Below are 19,212 nucleotides of genomic sequence, written 5' to 3'. Positions count from 1 at the left end.
CAATACTGTCCTTGATATCTTATTACACTATTACAACAACAGCAATTACTACTACTACTACTACTACTACTACTACTACTACTACTACTACTACTACTACTACTACTACTACTACTACTACTACTACTACTACTACTACTACTACTACTGCTGCTGCTGCTGCTACTACTACTACTACTACTACTACAATCACTACTAATACTACAATTTCTCCAAGCTCCATCCCATTCTCTCTCTTTTATAACAAACACACAGCACACACACACACACACACACAACACAGATTCCGCAGGAGGTACATGCGTGCTCTGTAATACGATGCTTTCAGAAAAGAATAGGAAGAAAAGAGAGAGGAAGGAAAAAACAGAAAAGTAATGAACGCCGACAATGCGATAAAAGAAAGTAGAAAAGAGAGAGGTACGCAAAAAAAGTCCCTTATTTCACGTGCCTCGCAGCGCACTGAAGCGAGTCTGGAAAAAAAAATAGAAAACTAGAGAAACAATTAAAAGTTACGCTCCATGAAATATGAGAAGTTAAAGAGAGAGAGAGAGAGAGAGAGAGAGAGAGAGAGAGAGAGAGAGAGAGAGAGAGAGAGAGAGAGAGAGAGAGAGAGAGAGAGAGAGAGAGAGAGAGAGAGAGAATGAAAAAAATTACAAATGAAATATAAATGAGAAATGAAGAAGATGAAGAAGAGGAATGCTGTAGGGAAAGAGGGAAAGAATAAAAAAAAAGTCAGGAAAAGAACAGAGAAAATAAAAGATTTCAGAGTTGTAAAATAATTAGCAGTGAGCGAGCGAGGTAAGGAAGAGAGAGCGTTGGAGATGAATGATGGAAGAGTGGAGTAAAAAAAGAAAACTAATAAAAAAAACAGGAATATAAGGAGGAAACACTAAGTCAAAAAAAGAAAAATGGATAGAAAAATGAAATATCCGATACTTGTGAGACAGAAACTAAGTAATGAAGGACGCGGAGAAGAGATGGAAGGGACAAAAAAGAGGAAGAAGGGAATGAGGGCAGGAATGAAAGACGAGAGCAGTAAGAAAAGAAAATCTGTGAAAAGAATGAGAGATCTAATATTTGTGACTGGAGACTGAGTAGTGAAGGAGAAGAGTAGGAGAAAGGAGGAAGGGATGAGGGAGGGAGGAAGGAAGGCAGCACGTTGTTATGAGGTGGTTTGGGTGAATACAGGGCCAGTCTGCTTCGAGCCGCCGAAGGGAGAGGAACGCTGGTGTCCTCTCCTTCGTGAAACTTGGATTGAAAGTTAGATGGTTCGGTTTTCGGCGTCAGAACTTGAAGCGGGAGTGAGGGAAATGGTAGAGGGGAGTGAGGAATGCTGTATCTGACACCTGCTGTGGGAATGTGAGCGGATTTTGTGGTAGAGACTGTGGAGGACAAAGTTTTAGGTAAATCTTCTGAGCGACTTGGGAGCGATAGAGGATTAGAAAAAAAAAAGATATTTGCGATGACGAAACGAAGAAATTGGAAAAGGAACAGCGAGTAAGTGAAAAAAAAGCATCAGAGAGAGAGAGAGAGAGAGAGAGGGCCAGCTGGAGAAATGAAGGGAAAGTGGCGCCTCTTGTGGTCAAGCTTATTACTACTGCTGATTCGAAGCTCCGCGCTTCTCTCGGACCCCAACGCTTCGAACCACGGCGAGGAGGGTGAGTATGATAAGGTTCCTCGTGTCCTCTTCCTCTTTGTAACCTCTTTTCACCCTCCCTTTCTCTTATCTCTATATATTTACCTACAGTTAAGGGAATATAAGTGACAGTTGGGTAAGAAACAGGACAGAATAGCAAAAGGTTCCTATTGTTCTCCTCTCTGCAACCTCTTACCAAACTCCCTCCCTCTTATCTGTCTGATCTATGATTAAGAGAATGTATAGTAGCGTCCAGAAGTCTTGTAAGGAAATATACGTGATAGTTACGTAAGAAACAGGATAGAACATAAAAAAGGTTCCTAGTGTTCTCCTTTCTGCAATCTCTTATCAAATTCCCTCCCTTTTATCTGTCTGATCTATGGTTGGGAGAATATATAGTGGCGGCCAGAAGTCTTGTGAGGAAATATACGTGATAGTTAGGTAAGAAACAGGATAGAACATAAATAAGGTTCCTATTGTTCTGCGATCCCTTATCAAATTCCCTTCCTCTTATCTGGCTGAACTATAGTTAGGAGAATGTATAGTAGCGGCCACAGAAGTCTTGTAACCTTATGCTCTTACTTTCACTGCATAATCTTCCTTCAGTTTGACGTCATCTGATCTCTCTTCACGTCTCAGGTTTTGTAAGGTGACAGGCAGAGCAGCGGAGGACTTACTGGCTTAAGGTTGAGACGAAAAGGTTGAATTAGTGGAAAAAATACGGAACTTGAACAAACTTTTTGGCAGTGACTGTACGCGGCTAGGTTAGACTTGATGCAAATAATGATGAAATATGCAAAGCTTACTCCTCGTCTTCTCATTTTTGCGACCTCATTTCAGTCACCGTTCCTTTTTTCCCGTATGGCATTATCTATAGTGCATTGGATGTGGTACGCTACTATTAGGTTTAAGTTAGGTTAGATGTTGAAAGCGACGATAATGATGTATATAATGAAGTATGATAAGATTCCTCGTGTTATCTTCCATATGCAAGCTCTTATCATCTACCCTCTTATTTTTATCTTTTTATCTATCTTTATGTATGTGGCTAGGTCAGGTTAGGTATAGAATGTGATGATAATGATCCAGATAATGATGAAGCATAGAATTTCACCTGAGATTAAGTATTGTTGTCATGAAGAGTGATTCGAATGTATATTTTTTGTTTATCTATCGCCCTCGAGTGAATGATCCGCTGTGCACCAATGACTGACACACACAGGAAGGCACGGTCATGGCCGCAGTGTGTCCATTGAGACTGACGCACGTAGCCGCGTCATTAACTCCTTTGGTGGTCATTGTAATCTCACATTTCTTACACTTCTTCCGTCAGGTCCTTGTAATGTTCGTCTTCTCTGTATGGCTGTTGGAAATCATACTTTTCTTTCTCACACTTTTTCATTCAGGGTCTCAATAATGTCTTCTCTATGAGGTTATTGTAATCTCACATTTCTTGCACTTCTTCCGTCAGGTTCCTACAATATCTCCTCCATTTAGCTGTTGGAATCTTACCATTTTCTTTCCTCCGTCAGGGTCCATGGTGGTGGTAGCGGCGCGACGCGGAGCAACAGCCTACCTGCCTTGCGCCATTACCTCCGGCCATCCCTTCGAGCCCCCCTTGCTGGTGCTATGGTACAGGGACTCCTCCGTCACTCCCGCCTACAGGTACGGCTGTGTTATCCTTAAAAGTAATTCCGTAATCTTTCTTTCCTTGTATAGACAGATACATGGCCCTGCGCCCCTTGTACAGGTAAATGGAAGTAATTACATATTTTCATCTTTTTCATTTCATCATTTTTGCGGTTCAATCTACCTAATTACATAGGGTCTCTCTCTCTCTCTCTCTCTCTCTCTCTCTCTCTCTCTCTCTCTCTCTCTCTCTCTCTCTTCCTTGTACAAGTAAATACAGATAAATGCGTCGTATTCCCCTCTTTATGCAGGTAAATTCAGATAATTCCGTAGTGTTTCCTTCCTTGTAGAGGTATATACAGGTGATTGCATAGTCCTCCTTCTCCTTGTACAGGTAAATAGAGGTAATTGCGTATGGTGTCCTCGTCCATTTAATTCTGAAAGTTGCGGTGCTCGCGATTCCAGGAAGAGACACGCGATTTGGGCTGAGGGAGAAGCTGATCGGTTCCGCATTCATTGTTTTATCGTTTCATTTTTTCACCGGAATGTTACAGGAATACGACACGGTTTTATTTCCAGTTCAGTTCAGCGAAGTCAATGCCTTTCCTCATTCTCTCTCTCTCTCTCTCTCTCTCTCTCTCTCTCTCTCTCTCTCTCTCTCTCTCTCTCTCTCTCTCTCTCTCTCTTTTTTCCCTCGGCTTTATCCTCGTCTCTCCTCTGTATCTATTTCCTCTAGCTCATTTCCTCTCCTTCTCTCTGTTTCCTCCAGTTTCGTATTCTCTCCATCCTTTCTGCTTCTATTTCTCTCCTTTCTTTCCTCCTCTCATATTCCTTCTTCCATCCCTCCTCTACCTCTTTTCTTTTCTCTTTCTATCTCTGTAACTCCTTTCTCTAACCTACCAGTGCATCCTCCTCCTCTTCCTTCTGTTCTTCCTCACCCTTGCACTTTACGTCTTGTTCCTCTTCCTCTTCCTCCTCCTCCTCCTCCTCCTCTTCGTCCTCCTCTTACAGAATCGTCAGGAATATTCACCAATGGATTTCAGAGTTGTATGTATTATTTGAACATCGCTTAAGGGACAACGCGAACAATACGACGAAGGGAGGGACGCGACGGGGGCAGGTAGCGACGAAGGAAGCGGCGACGTGGGGCTGAAGTCTCCATCGCCACCGCCTCGCACAAATATTGGCTCCGAATATTTCTGGCGGGGACGTTTCTTGGGTATAAAATGGTGATTGTTGTGAGTGTTACTGTGTGTTTGCCGATGAAAAAGTGGCGACGCAGGTGATGCCGAGGAGGACACTAGGCCAGACTATCGATTTGAGAGAGAGAGAGAGAGAGAGAGAGAGAGAGAGAGAGAGAGAGAGAGAGAGATGAACACGTCGTAACTTCAATATGAAAATTCCGAAGGCCAAAAATAAATGCAGCAACGGAAATTAAATTAATGGAAAATACGAAGAGATTAAGGAGAGAAGAGAATAGAGACGGACGTTATCAATTTTACAGACGGAGAGAGTGATAAAAAAAAAAAAAACATACAGAATGCAATACAGCGACATAGCGACATTGTGAAATAGAATGATACGTTGCGTTAGAATATACACTACACAAAATAAATCATACGAATACATTTTGCACTGCTAAGGTGAATATAAGGATACGAATGACTAGTACAAAACAGGATGAAAAAAAAAATGAATAAATACAACTCCTACAGTCTTCTCTCCCTTTATTTACAGCTACGATTCTCGCCCCACCCACAACACCACCACCGCAGTCGAGGGGCGGCAGTGGGCGGACGAGAGGGCGTGGGGCGGGGCGGGTCGGGCATGGCTCAACACTACCGCCTCCTCCGCCCACCTGGTGATCGTGGGCGTGCATGGGCGGGACGAGGGCGTGTATAGATGTGTGGTGCACTTCCGCGCTGCGCCTTCCTGGAGTCAGCGTGTTGCTCTTAGTGTTGTGGGTGAGTGTTGTTGTTGTTGTTGTTGTAGTTGTTGCTGTTGTTGTTGATATGGTTGTTGTTGTGGTTGTTGTTTTAGTTATAGTTGTAGTTATTGTTTTAGTCGTAGTTGTAGTAGTTGTTGCTGTTCTTGATGTTGTTGTTGTTGTTGTTGTTGTTGTTGGTGTTGTTTTAGTTATAGTTGTAGTTGTTGTTGTTTATGTGGTTGTTGTTGTTGTTGTTGTTGATATGGTTGGTGTTGTTATGATTGTGGTGCTGGTGGTTAGGTTGTTGTAGCTGTTGTGTTGTGGTGATGGTTTGAAAAAAAAAAAATGAATAAGTCAATAAAATCAAATATTATCAAACGAAATGAGAGAGAGAGAGAGAGAGAGAGAGAGAGAGAGAGAGAGAGAGAGAGAGAGAGAGAGAGAATACACAAAATAACACACACACACACACACACACACACACACACACACACACACACACACACACACACACACACACACACCACAACACACACACAGAAAACGAAAAAGAAATCAAACTACAAATAGAAAAATACTGCAGAAATACTTTAACAATCATCTCCTTCAACTTCTGTCAATCCTGCAGACCCTTCAGGATACCCAAGGCTGCAGGACGACTCTGGACGCCGCTTGGAGGGTCCGGTTGGTCCCTACGAGGAAGGAGACTCTGTGAGGATGGTGTGCGAGGCCGCTGGGGGTAAGTGATGAAGGGAAGAGAAGGGATAGGATGGAGAGACGAGTGTATGGAAGAATTAGAAGGGAGGAGCAGAAAGAAAGAGGGAAAGAATGGGAAGCAATTGAAGTTAGATTGGAAGAATAGAATCGAATAGTGAAAAATTGAATATGAAAGTTGACGAAAGGGTTTGGAAAGGAAATCGTAGCGGTAGGAGGGAAGGATATATACAAAGAATTTAGAGGGAAAATAGAGAGTAAAAGTGAAGGAAAGAGAGCAGAGAAAGAGGAAACAGGGAGAGGATATATTGAAAAAAAATAGAAGAGACAAGAGAAGGAGTTGAATGAAGGAGAGAGAAGAAGGACAAGAAAGAGAAAAATAAAAAATTGGAAAGAGATTGAAAGATAGAAATAACACGAAAGAAGAAGAAAAGGAAGATTAAGATGAACAAATAAACGAAGCGAAATAAAAAGAAGAAACAGGAAAAACAGAATTAAAGAAGGAATGAGAAAGGAAAAAGTAGATTTAGGACACAAAATAGAGCGCACGTGGTGGTTTAGAAATATGTAATGAATTATAATATTTACAGAACCTCCCCCTCGCCTTGTATGGGGCGGGGTAGCAGGGAATTGGAAGGAGTCTAAGTCATTGGTCAGAGGGCGGGTGTCCAGAACAGAGGTTAGTTTCGTGGTGACCCGTGACCTCCTCCACACTTCCGTCACCTGCTCCTCCTTCAACGCCTCCTCCTTCCACGATGGTGACGATGATGGCAGTGGTGGTGACGGCCACCATCTTTTCACTGTTACTGCTCTTCTGAAGCTTAACTGTAAGTGTTACTACTACTACTACTACTACTACTACTACTACTACTACTACTACTACTACTACTACTACTACTACTACTACTACTACTACTACCACTACTACACTACTAACTCTAACTGCATCACCACCACCACCACTATATTTACCATGAGCCTTACATAGACACCTGATAAAAAAGAACGACGAACAAACATGAACACCTCCGTCAGTTGCACGTTTTCTTCTTCCTTCTGACAGTGGCGCCCCTGGAGGTGAGGCTGGAGGCGCCGGGGGAGTGGGTGACAGCAGGCCAGGTGACTTCCTTCAGGTGTGTGGTGGTGGGCTCCTCTCCGCCTCCAGTTTTCCAGTGGAGGTTGAATGAACGCTATCTGGACACACACACTTCGGTACGTGCCCTCCCCCCCCCCACACACACAGACTAATATGTTTTCTTCCTACACGAGAAAATAAAAGTCTAGTGTATTATTCTCATATGTAAGAAAAGTATGGTAGTGTTTCTTTTATTTCTTTTTATGTCCAGGTTCCATTCTTTGTTTGTCTTACCCCTGTCACGTTCTCTCTCTCTCTCTCTCTCTCTCTCTCTCTCTCTCTCTCTCTCTCTCTCTCTCTCTCTCTCTCTCATCTAATTTCCATTGTATTTTCCTTTCCAAACCTTTTTCTCTGCTTAATTTTTCCTCCATTCCCCTTGTCTTCTTTTCTCCGTAATTTTATACATCTCTCCCCATCCATCCCTTCTTTCCACACTCCGTATTTTATCCCGCTTCTTTCCTCCTTCATCTGCACCACATCCCCTTTCATGTCCTGCTCTCTTCGCCTTTCTTTCACTTATCTCTTTCTGTATTTCCCTTGTTCCTCCCACTTACGGCCAATTTGGTGAGAATACGATGAGAAAACAATGCATCTCTCTCTCTCTCTTTCCCTCCCTTAGCACCTTCAGGAGCGGGGCAATGTGAGTGTCAGTACGCTGAGGGTGATGCCGCAGTATACTGATGACGGGGAGGTGTTGGAATGCCGAGCGTACAGTCCTACCTTGCCCTCTTACGCTCTACAGCACACCCTCTGCCTCTCTGTCCATTGTGAGTCCCGTTTTCTTTACTACTGGTCCTTAACTCCTTCAATACTGGGACACATTTTTTACCTTGAGATTGTGTAAGATTAGACCATTTTATTGACATTAGGAAAGGTCTACGGAGGTCAGAAGATTAATTGCCACAGTCTTCAATATTCTAATCCCCCGCATAAGTTTCTGAAGCTGTATAAAGTCACCAAATAGTAACCAGAATGAGTATGGAAACACGTCATGGTCCTTAATGGTTCCATCTTAGACTGTGAGTGTGTGATTGAATGATGTATGTTTTTCTGTGCTGTGGGGATGTGGTTGGTAAGAAAGGGCGTTTTGATTTGATTTTCTTTAGTGAGTTACCGTATTGTGGGATTCTGATGTTGGTTGAAGTGTTTGGTTCAGTTGTTGGTGTTATAGACGGTTCCTGTTGTGGGTTTTTCTCTCCTGTGGTATTGCTTAGTAGTGAGAATGCTAGGTTAGTTGTTCGTAATGTGTGTGTGTGTGTGTGTGTGTGTGTGTGTGTGTGTGTGTGTGTGTGCGCGCGCTGTCAAAATATTTCACCAGCTGTCAAAATATTTCACTAGTTTTCACTCGTTTTTTCATCCACTTCTTACATAAGGTTAGTTTTTTCTCAGTACATATTTTATTCTCCATTTCCGTGCTCTTTGTAACAGTTTTTTTTTCATCAACAAAATATAAATCCCAAGAAATATCAAGATCAACAAAACATGATAGTTACATTGTCAAAATTAAGGATCTTTCATAAAATCCCACGACAAAAAAAAAAAAAAATTCAAGATAAACATGAGAATTTAATTTACCTGACAGTAAAAAAATCAAGATAAAAGGAGACAATTACTCTTAACAAACCACCAATCACCATAAAAAATCAAACATCCTTCATATTTCACAATCTCTACTCATCGGGGTCTTCTGGTGCTTGTCGGAGGAGCAGTCGTGCCCGTGGTCACCTTGAGTGCGCCGGGAAATAAAGGAGAGTCTGCCGCGGTGCCCCAGGGAAGCTCCGTCACCCTCTCCTGTCACCTCGAGGCCAACCCACCTGCCTTCAGTGTCGCCTGGTTCCATAATGTAAGTTGAGAGAAGAGAGTGGCGGGAAGTCTGGTCTGAGTTTGTTGGTTTCAGGATGGAATGGAAAAAATGTTTGTTGCTGTTTTTCTCACCTTTTCTGTTTCTTGTTTCTTCTTATTACGTTTTTTATTGTTGTTTTTGTTGTTGTATTTTTATTTTTTCTCCTCCTCCTTGTCCTCCTCCTTCTATTCTTTCATCTCCTCTTCTACCTTCATCTCCTCCTCCTCCTCCTCCTCCTCCTCCTCCTCCTCCTCCTCCTCCTCCTCCTCCTCCTCCTCCTCCTCCTCCTCCTCCTCTTGTACTACGTATGTTACATCACAACCATGACTAAAACCACCACCACCACCACCACTACTACTACTGCAGGGTCGGCCGGTGCGTCAGTCCCAGGAGGGCGTCACTTCTAACGTCACCCTGCGCCTCGGTAACGTGACGGCGCCTGACGGGGGCTTGTACACCTGCGTGGGAAGCAACGTGGAGGGGGACGGCCAGAGCAACGCCCTTCATCTGGCCGTGTTGTGTAAGGCGGTGAGGAGAGAGAGAGAGAGAGAGAGAGAGAGAGAGATTGCGTTTTCTATATATTTTTTACATTTGATTTTTGGTATGCTGATTTTTTTTCTCTTTTTTTCATATTCCTCTTCCTTTTCTGACTCCTCGCTTTTCTGTTCTTCCTCGAATAATTTCTTTCCTTCACTCTTCCCCCTCCTCCTCCTCTTACTCCTCCTCTTCTTCCTCTTACTCCTCCTCCTCTTCTCCTCCTCCTCGTTCTCCTCCTTTTTTTTCTTTTTATTCTTATTCTTTGGACTCCTTTTTCTCTTTTCTTCCTCATCCTCCTCTTTTTCTTTTTGTTCTTATTTTTTGAACTCCACCTCTTTTCCTTCTCCTCCTCCTCGTCTTCCTCCTCCCTCCTCCTCCTCCTCCTCCTCCTCCTCTCCTCCTCCTCCTCCTCTTCCTCTTCCTCTCCTCCTTCCCTCTCCCTCCTCCTCCTTCCCCTTCCCTCCTCCTCCTTCCTTCTTCCTCCTCCTCCTCCTCCTCCTCCTCCTCCTCCTCCTCCTCCTCTTCCTCGTCCTCCTCCTCCTTCCCTCTTCCTCCTCCTCCTTCCCTCTTCCTCCTCCTCCTCCTCCTCCTCCTCCTCCTCCTCCTCTTCCTCCTCCTCCTCCTCCTCCTCCTCCTCCACAGTCAGGCCGGTGTGTGCCTCAGATTCAGCCTCTCAGCAGTACGAGGTGGAGGAGGGCGGTGCCGTGACTCTGAGGTGCCGCGTGGAGGCCCTGCCAGCGCCCCTCACCTTCACTTGGGCCCTTAGGAACGCCACAGGTGAGCCACAGGTGTCCATTCAAGTGTTGTGGTTTTTGTAGGTGTTGAAGTTTTCCGTTGTTTATTTTAATTTTTTCTCTCCTGACTTGTTTTGGTTTTTTTCTGTTTTCACTTGTTTTTACGCTTCTTGCTTAGTATTTTTTGTTTGGTTGGTTTTCAAATTACTTGTAAGATTTTTTTTTTTAGTTTCTTTCTCAGTTCCATTTAAAAGTTTCCCATTGGACAGAAAGAAACTAAATATGAAACAGAAATGAAAAAAAAAGTAGCAAAACATGAATAAGCCAAATGTATGCCTCTCCTTTCTCCCACAGACGGTTCCCTCACTCGCCTCCTGACGGCGCGGCGGGGGGAGGGCCTAACGGGGCGCTACACACTACGGAGCGTGGCGGGGCAGCTGGAGGTGTGGTGCTGGGCAAAAAACATCGTGGGCACGCAGCACACACCCTGCATACTCACCGTTCGCACCTACAGTAAGAATGGGGATGTGTGGAATACTAATTTTTGTTTTTAGATGTTCTTTCTTACTTATCTAATATATTTTTGTTCCATATTATTTATTTTTGTGTGTGTGCATTTTCTGTAAATCGAGTATTCTTTATTTCCATCTTTTTCTCATGTCCATTTCCTCCTCTTCCTCTTCTTCCTTCATTTCTATGTTCTATCCTCTTTCTCTTCACTTCTTTCCATAATCTGTTTCCCATTTACTTTTACTCTTCTCTGCATACCACCGTCAGCCTCCTCTCATAAGTCCACATCTCTATCCTTTCACCTCCAACCCTTCTTCTTCATCCTATCCCCCCTCTGACCTCTAACCTCACCTTTTCCACACTTCTCAGGAGCTCTCGGTGACCTGCGGGGCTGCAGCGTTACTGAACACACCACCTCCGGGTTCACAGTGGCGTGCAGCGAGGTGGTGTCTGCGTCTGGTGTCTTGTATAGTCTATCAGTGTATACAAAGGTAAGCACGTTCTGAACTCTGCCTGGGACTCGATTGGTGTTTTATCGATAATTTGTTAGTAAGGCTTCTATTTATAACTACTTTCACTGCTAATTAAACCTTGACGCTGATTTTTCTTATCAATCAGAGAATATTAAGGTGGGAAAGTAAAGTTACTGGTACTGAAAGGTCTTAAAAAGTGAGATGGGATCTTAATTGGTGCTGTATTGATAATTAAGTTAACAAGGCTTCTATTCTTTTTGACTGTTAATTAAATCTTGACGCTGTTTTTTCTTATCAATCAGAGAACGCTAATGTGGAAAAGTTGTGTGTGGTGAAAGATAATAGCAAGTCGAATATTTCTTTGGTGTCGGTGAAATTGTGCTCAAAACTTGCATCACCTTATTTCACTTAGCATAAAGAGAATTCAAGATATTAATCACTTTGTTCTTTCACCACGTTTCTTTCCATATCCATAGACGTGACCAGCCTACTTGTACCATTACTACTACCACCATTACTACTACTACTACTACTACTACTACTACAGCTACTTATCGTGTCTTCCTTTACATTATAGCTTTACTTGTTAATTCTATGCACGAATACATTTACAACAACAATAACTACTACTACTACTACTACTACTACTACTACTACTACTACTACTACTACTACTACTAACTGCTATTACCAACTACTACTACTACTACTACTACTACTACTACTACTACTACTACTACTACTACTACTACTACTTTTTCCACTACTTGTTAACGTATCTCCCTTTACTTTCCTGAATCGAGGCAGGAGAGGAGACGAAGTAACGGAAGGAAGAAGAGTGAGAGGGATAACTGGATAAAGAAGACAAAGGATGACGAAGAACAAGAAGAGGAAGAGGAGGAGGAGGAGGAGGAGGAGGAGGAGGAGAGGAGGAGGAGGAGGAGGACATTTGCATCTTGTTAATGATTTAGTGAAGAATCTTACTGCTCATCTTCCGTTTTTCCAGTAAGAATCAAATGCGTGTGTTTGTGTGTTAGTTTATCGTTTAGATTTTAGTTTAGTTTCTATTCATTTGTTTTCCTTTCATTCATATTCATATGTTCTTTGTTTTATCAATTAATCTATTCATCATTGTAGTTTTTGTCTTCTCGTCCTTTGTTCTCTCTTTCTCTCTCCATCCACTTCTTTCTCTTTCAGTCATTCTTTTTCTATATTTTCCTTTGCTCTTCTTCCTTGTTTTATTATTTTTTTTTTTGTCTGCGTGTCTGTGTCTCTTCACTTTAACACATTTTCTCATAGACAATTTTTATTTTTCAGAACACTAGTCTCGCTAATTAATCTTACCTAGGTATTTTTCTTGTGATTTCATTGTGACCTTTTCCGCTTCGCCCTTTCTGTATATTACTCGGTGGCGTAGTGGGTAAGGTGGTGAGCGTGGGATCGGGCAGACGTCCACGCGTAGGTTCGAATCCCACCACGTACAGCCTTAAAACACTGCCATTTGTCGAATGGTTTAAAGTTACCTACATGTCACCATGATACCCAGGCTCTAGGTGGTTACTAACACCCAAGATGAGCTTCGGGGGTGATATGGGCCCTAATATGGGTACCACTATTAATAAAATTGCCTGCGCCACTAATAGGCGGAAGCTGAACAGCGCTTCCCATACACTCTTCAAGTGTGCCTACAGACGCTATAGGCATTAACGTAAAAAAAAAAAAAAAAAAAATATCCACTCAACCACTTCAATCCATCTCCACATTATCTCATCCATTTAATTCTTTTCTACTTTTTATTATAATTTCTTCCTCTCTCTCTCTCTCTCTCTCTCTCTCTCTCTCTCTCTCTCTCTCTCTCTCTCTCTCTCTCTCTCTCTCTCTCTCTCTCTCAACCATTTATTTTTTCTACTTTTTATTATAAATTCTTCACACACACACACACACACACACACACACACACACACACACACACACACACACACACACACACACACACACACACACACACACACTCTCTCTCTCTCTCTCTCTCTCTCTCTCTCTCTCTCTCTCTCTCTCTCTCTCTCTCTCTCTCCAGTGTGGGTGGTCTGCGGGCGGGTTGGCAGTTTGTGGTGGAGGTGAGGGCGTGGAGTGAGGGTGTTACCAGTCCGCCCACTGTCCTTAGCGCCCACACCTTGAAAGACGGTAAGTATGCCTGTCTGTCTGTCTGTATGTCTGTCTGTTTGTCTGTCTGGAGGTGTGTGCCTCTTAATATTACAGTAGTATCGTTTTTTTTTTTTCATTTTTTATACGTCGAAAATGAGAAAAAAAATAAGTGATGGGATAATGGACCACGTATTATCCTTTATTCGTAAAGAGAGAGAGAGAGAGAGAGAGAGAGAGAGAGAGAATAAAAAGCATCATTAGCCTTTTTCTCCATTGCTCTCTTCTCCCTTTCATTGATTATTGGAGTTGGCAGCGAAGTTTCCGTCAACGTGGCCCGTCAATTACCCATTTTTCTCACCATTTCACTCCTTTTTATAGCTTCCCTGCCGCTTATGGTGCTAATAAAACTAATACATTCAATCTCTCCAAACATTCCAGCCAGTACGCACCCACAGAAGCAAATCGTAGCCCTAAAACACCCTGGAAACACTACTGACGGAGGCACTGAAGGAGGGAAGGTCGCCGGTACAGAAGGTGACACGTGGCAAGGAATTGAGGACACCTGGGTTTTCGAGAGCACAGGAACTTTCAAACTGGTCGTCTTTGTTATGTTTCTAGGTGCTATTTTAGTCCTTACTGCCTTAGCCACCTGTGCTGTGAGGAGGAGGAGGGATTTACCTCTGCGTCAGCGCCCCCGCAGGAGAAGGAGGAGCAGGAGGCGGACAATGCCAGGGAAGGAGGGAGTGATGCTATTTTCTACATCCACCTCCGTCAGAAGTCAGTCGGCTATCTGCCCGCGAGGGTCTCCTTAATGGCGACTCACGGAGAGGTAAAGGTAGAAAGGATCGTAGTAGTTGTAGTAGTAGTAGTAGTAGTAGTAGTAGTAGTAGTAGTAGTAGCTTTTGTTCTTATTGTTGTAGTAGTAGTAATAGCAATTGTTGTTATAGTAGTAGTAGTAGCAGTAGTAGTAGTAGAAGTAGTAGTTTTTTTTCTTATTGTTGTAGTAGTAGTAGTAGTAGCAATTGTTGTTATTGTAGTAGTAGTAGTGGTAATTGTTGTTATTATTGTTGTAGTGGAAGTAGTAGTATTAATAGGAATAGGAGGGAGAAACATATTTCTCGTTTTCTTCCGCTACAGAGTGACGATGCAGTACCGAGGAAGACATTCGGGCGAGAGAAGGAGAGGCGAGGCGGTCTGGTCAGCGGGGCGGCGGACAACACTCAAGGCTGCTCGCTGTGTACTGAACTGTGACTATTCGAGGAACTGACGGCTACGCTGAAGAGAAAATGGTTCATTTGTATTTGTTTTGGTGAAGTGGGGAAGTTCTCATTTGCAGGAACTAGTCAGAGAGAGAGAGAGAGAGAGAGAGAGAGAGAGAGAGAGAGAGAGAGAGAGAGAGAGAGAGAAGGGGGTGTCCAGCGAGTGGCAGATAAAGAGGAGGCTGAGAGAGAGGTAGAAACTGAAGGATAAGAAGGAAGAGGATACTTAGAAAGAGAAAAAAAGAATTAATTGCAAATTGTAAAAATAAAAGATGTAAAAAAGAGAAAAATCTAGTAATGGTTTGAAATTAACTAAAATCATATAGAATAAGTACTTTAGAAAAGATTTAGTTCGAAAAACAAAAAGTACGATAATTTTGCGAATCTTAGAAAGAAAGCAAGAAGCAAGTGAAGAATATGAAAATAAACACGATAATAAACTATGTATTTGGAAAAGTCGCTGGCAGGTACTACTTTGGGCACTGAGAAAGTCTTGAATCTACACAGAACTTGCAGAACATTCGTGAACCAATATCTTGTGCCTTAGATCATAAGCAACACGAATTATCCAGGATTTTATTCACAGAGGCTTCGGTGTCTTATCTTGCCTTCTTGAACAAGGCTGTAGTAAAAGGTAATGGTGTTCTCGAGAGTCTCCTCGATTCCACTGATTGTTTAAGAGGTTCCGGTGAAATTACTGGGTTTTAAGACCGTGATCATGGTTCAAGTGATAGTGTAAGAGGTTCAAGAGTTTTCTTGGCGTTTTTAAAGATATTTTCATGATTGAAGAGACAGTTTAACATAATCCACTGAAAGCTATCATGTTTTCAATAATGTGCTCATGATTTAAGTGATAATTCAATATGTAGCATTGAAACCTATTGTGTTCTTTCATGATAATTTGATGATTATTTTATTTTCAGCATGTTTTAGTAGAAATCATTGAGTTCCAAGGTTTTTGTAATGTGTTTTATTAATAGTAATAGTAATAGTGGAAGATATTGGAATTTTAAAGTGTATTTTCACGATTCTAGTAGTAGCTAGTGAAGTGGAAGTTACAGGCGTTGTCAGGAGTGTGGCGACAGGTGCAAGTTATACAGTGTAGTGTTGCCTGTGAGCTGATAATTGTGACGGTATAAGAATCATCACTACCTTGTACCCTGTTACTCTCTCACCATTTACGCCTTTTTAACTAATAATGAGTGACTTTTCTGTACCTTGAAGTCATCTTTAGTAGTAAATGGATTGATCTGTATGTAGGCAAGAGAGAATAGATAAAATATTTTAAAAAAGGTCAGACGTGATTGTTGCCTTAATTAGTAGAAGTATGTAAGTAAAGTGGTAATATTATACACTTATAGAATGTACTTAAGCCTTTTAGCTGTCAGTGTACAAAAATTATAGAGATCAGAAGACAATTGCAGATGTTATTAATTCTAATCCTATCTAGTGTAAGGTATAAAAATTAGTAATGGTAATACATTCAAAAGTGAATCTCGTGACATCTCGTTACAATGAGACAAACTATTGTATTTTGATTTACCAGTTTATTTGTGTTAATGTTAAAATATTATATGAACGAGGAACAACAACAACAATAACTACTACTACTAGTCTCTCTCTCTCTCTCTCTCTCTGATATTTGGAAAACATGTATATAAACAAAACAGGTGATAGTGTTAAATAAACCCGTTGTTTCTTACATTAAGCGTGTAGCGTGCACCTCCATTGTTCTGTCTTACGAAGGGCTCAATATCAGAATACCTAAGCCACCCATAAAACACCTTGCTGATGCTCTTGTGTAAGAAAACGAACTATTGTATGGCTATCTAACCTATATTTGCATTTTTTATCATTGAAGTCGTAGTTGTTATGCTATAATGTTGTGTGAGGTTTCCCAGGGAGTAATTTGCCTTAGTTTTTCTTTTCTTATATCTACTAAAAGCTATCGAGTTTTCGGTCTGGGTTTGAGTGTGTTTGTGTGTTATATCAAGGGTGTACTCTGTGGTAGTGCATGTATGTGATGTGGCAATGCTGGATGGGCAAGCATGGAGTCGACATCTTTCTAGGGCTTATTTGTTATTAAAGTCTACGCGTATTCAGAGAAGTCAGTCTAAGTTTGTGGATTAAAAGCTTGGTAGAAGAATTGGTACCTGAAAAAAAACCTGGAATAATAAACTGAGGTAGATATTTGAACCTTTGAACATTCTTATTCATGTATTTTATGTAGCACAAGAATATAAAGGTTTACATAAAAAGAAAGTCTTACTAAGATGAACCCAACAAATATGCTGAAATATAATACATACATGATTTACTTTCCATGTTAATGGTGAGTATATCTAATGTCTAATGTTAATGCTTTCAAGATACGCTAGTGTCCCAGTGTCCTCTTGTTTCTGTGTTCTAGTGTCAGCGTGTCCATTGCATTATCCACTACAGGCTCCAATGTAAAGAGACTTCCACTTCAAAGAAACATAGGTGAACACTGAGGCCACGCGATGGTACAACACATTCCCGTAACTTTACCTCACCGTACCATTCACGTAATCCCATTCCAGGTGAAATTATTTATTTACTCAACTTACTGTCATCTCCCACTGTGCTTCCCCTCACTATTCCAGTCTCATCTCTACTGCAAATTATTATTCTCTATTTCATTCACTACTTTACCGTTTCACACGTAATCCCATTTCTTAACCTAATTTAATTTTTTAATTCACTTTCCCATAGTATTCCTCAGTAATCTCATCTCTACTACAAATCATTATTACCTTAACATAGCGTCATTCTTTCTCCATCCTTTACCTTACCCTGCCAACTATCACGTAATCTCATTTCTCCTGTAACCTTATTACTTTAAACTAATATCATTCCTTATATTTTACCTTCTCTTACCCTCTCTCACGTGATCTCAGTCCTGCTTCAAATCATTATTGCCTTAACTTGATATCATTACCTCATAGCTGGCCGGGAAGAAGCCACGCAAAGTTTCCTGGTGAGTTTTCACCCAAAGTCACGTAAGAACCTCGAAACGTTTCCTACCAGAATCGCCAGCGTCAAGAGGAAATCCGGCCACATATTCCTCCTCACGCAACTTCGTAACTGTACACGACGCGAACTTAAGGCAAAGTTTATCCCTTAGTTTGCCAAGTATAATTACCTCCGCGCCAGACTCCGGGTTTTGTCAGCGATTTGGGGTCGCGCTGGTGATGGCGAGCTGAAGGTTGTGGTGGTGGTGAAGTAGTGTAAGAGCATGGGAACATAACATAAGAACATAAAGGAAGATACAAGGAACAAACAAGGTTACACATGACTCCTTATACGTATTAAAGACGCGTTTCTATATCCAGCTATTATGTTCCTTTGTAAATTTTTTAGCTTTTGGAACATGAGGACACAAGAACATAACATAAGAGAAGCCACAAAGAACAAGCAAAACCGTGTCTATAAAACATGCATATCTATTCTCAATTTACCTTTACCTATGAATATATCTAATGTTAAGCTTCCATATCGACTATATACATATGAACTTCCATCACACACACACACACACACACACACACACACACGCCAAATCACATCACAATTTTTCAGCACAAGCCAGTGAGTCGAAGCTTCACCCACTCGAAACAGACGTCACTGTTGAATCCCTAAAGTTCACCCCCAGGGCCCCAGCCTCCCTCCATCCCCGCTCTCTCCTCACGATACCATATGAAGAGGAAAACGCAGTGACATTACTCTAGTGTTTTCGTATTTTATCAAGTTCCAGGGGCATTACCAGCGCCAGGATCTTAAGTAAGTGTTAATGAAGTGTTTCTTGATACGATGCAGTTACCATTTATGTCAGGCGTGGTAGGATGATACTGATAATGAGGGATAACTAATGCGCTGTCTCGTGTCACCTTTCCTCTCGTGTTCTGGCGGCTTGCTATACACGTAAGCAGGTCGCCTTGTCTTCCGTGGTGGTGGTGGTGGTGGTGGTAAGCGTGACAGACTTTGTTGGTAATGAGAATTTGAGAAGCGTGGTGTTGACTGTTCTGCTGATAATGGTGGTGGTGGTAGTGGGTATAGTTTGTTAGAGAGAGAGAGAGAGAGAGAGAGAGAGAGAGAGAGAGAGAGAGAGAGATCATACGCCTTATTCATAACACTATTCTGAACACTGACCATTACTTAACCGTGAATTTCTTTTACTATTCCCAGATGACAACATTCAGATCGATCAATTGAGTTATTTTCACTAACAGAAGAGACGCGGACATGGCAACACTGACACGGACCTCCGATCTATCCCATTTTCTTTTTATCAGCGGGAGAGAACGTATCGCAGGGACAGTGTTGTTATGTCCTCGTGTCACGCGTGGTGGAAAAAGGACAGTCTCAGTTTTTGCGCGGAAATGTCGGTTTCATTTAGTTTTGTATTTTATTTGCTCGCTTATTTTTAGGTTAGAGACTCTTGTTCGTTTATTCTTTACAGAAGGAGAACGCTTTTTTTTTTCCTTGTTTTCTTGTATTATTTTTTTTCTTATTAGCATTCTTTACGTTATTAATAAACCTCCCCTGTCATGCTTCCTCGCCTTTTCACTTTTCCTTGATATCTTGCGTCATTTTATCTTATCACTTTTTGACATTGCTTTTGACTTTTGTTTTAAAATGTATCTGAAAGA

General features: G+C 41.8%; 2 protein-coding genes across 3 annotated transcripts in view; both read left to right on the top strand.

Annotated features, from left to right (window-relative positions):
- Positions 1-1,185: 1,185 nt before the first annotated feature.
- Positions 1,186-16,738, top strand: LOC123507895 (hemicentin-1-like). Of its 2 annotated transcripts, XR_006675818.1 has the most exons (16): positions 1,186-1,658; positions 3,169-3,301; positions 5,003-5,229; positions 5,821-5,931; positions 6,497-6,733; positions 6,970-7,118; positions 7,661-7,808; positions 8,751-8,884; positions 9,251-9,404; positions 10,064-10,198; positions 10,510-10,668; positions 11,035-11,156; positions 11,946-12,143; positions 13,216-13,322; positions 13,722-14,112; positions 14,421-16,738. XR_006675818.1 is itself a non-coding variant. In XM_045261183.1 (13 exons), the coding sequence occupies exons 1-13, from the start codon at positions 1,556-1,558 to the stop codon at positions 11,960-11,962; spliced, it is 1,833 nt and encodes a 610-aa protein (XP_045117118.1). In that variant the 5' UTR covers positions 1,186-1,555; the 3' UTR covers positions 11,963-12,045. The 2 variants fall into 2 exon arrangements, 1 of the variants encoding a protein (XP_045117118.1); XM_045261183.1 differs by lacking the exons at positions 13,216-13,322; positions 13,722-14,112; positions 14,421-16,738 and having other exon boundaries at positions 11,942-12,045.
- Positions 16,739-18,235: 1,497 nt separating this feature from the next.
- LOC123507685 (hemicentin-2-like) overlaps positions 18,236-19,212 on the top strand; it is a 190,656-nt gene continuing 189,679 nt past the window's right edge. Inside the window, exon 1 of the mRNA XM_045260816.1 lies at positions 18,236-18,343. The gene's annotated coding sequence lies outside the window, so the exon portion shown is untranslated. The remainder of the gene's footprint in view (positions 18,344-19,212) is intronic.

Source organism: Portunus trituberculatus, chromosome 23 (assembly GCF_017591435.1).
Source record: "Portunus trituberculatus isolate SZX2019 chromosome 23, ASM1759143v1, whole genome shotgun sequence".
Lineage (NCBI taxonomy): Eukaryota > Metazoa > Arthropoda > Malacostraca > Decapoda > Portunidae > Portunus > Portunus trituberculatus.
This window is presented reverse-complemented; position numbering and strand designations above follow the sequence as displayed.

Excerpts from the sequence above, each read along its gene's own strand:
- LOC123507895 (XM_045261183.1), top strand. The coding sequence starts at position 1,556 with ATGAAGGGAAAGTGGCGCCTCTTGTGGTCAAGCTTATTACTACTGCTG. Across the intron at positions 3,302-5,002 it reads TCCGTCACTCCCGCCTACAG|CTACGATTCTCGCCCCACCC; the intron begins GTACGGCTGTGT and ends CTTTATTTACAG. Across the intron at positions 6,734-6,969 it reads TGCTCTTCTGAAGCTTAACT|TGGCGCCCCTGGAGGTGAGG; the intron begins GTAAGTGTTACT and ends TCCTTCTGACAG.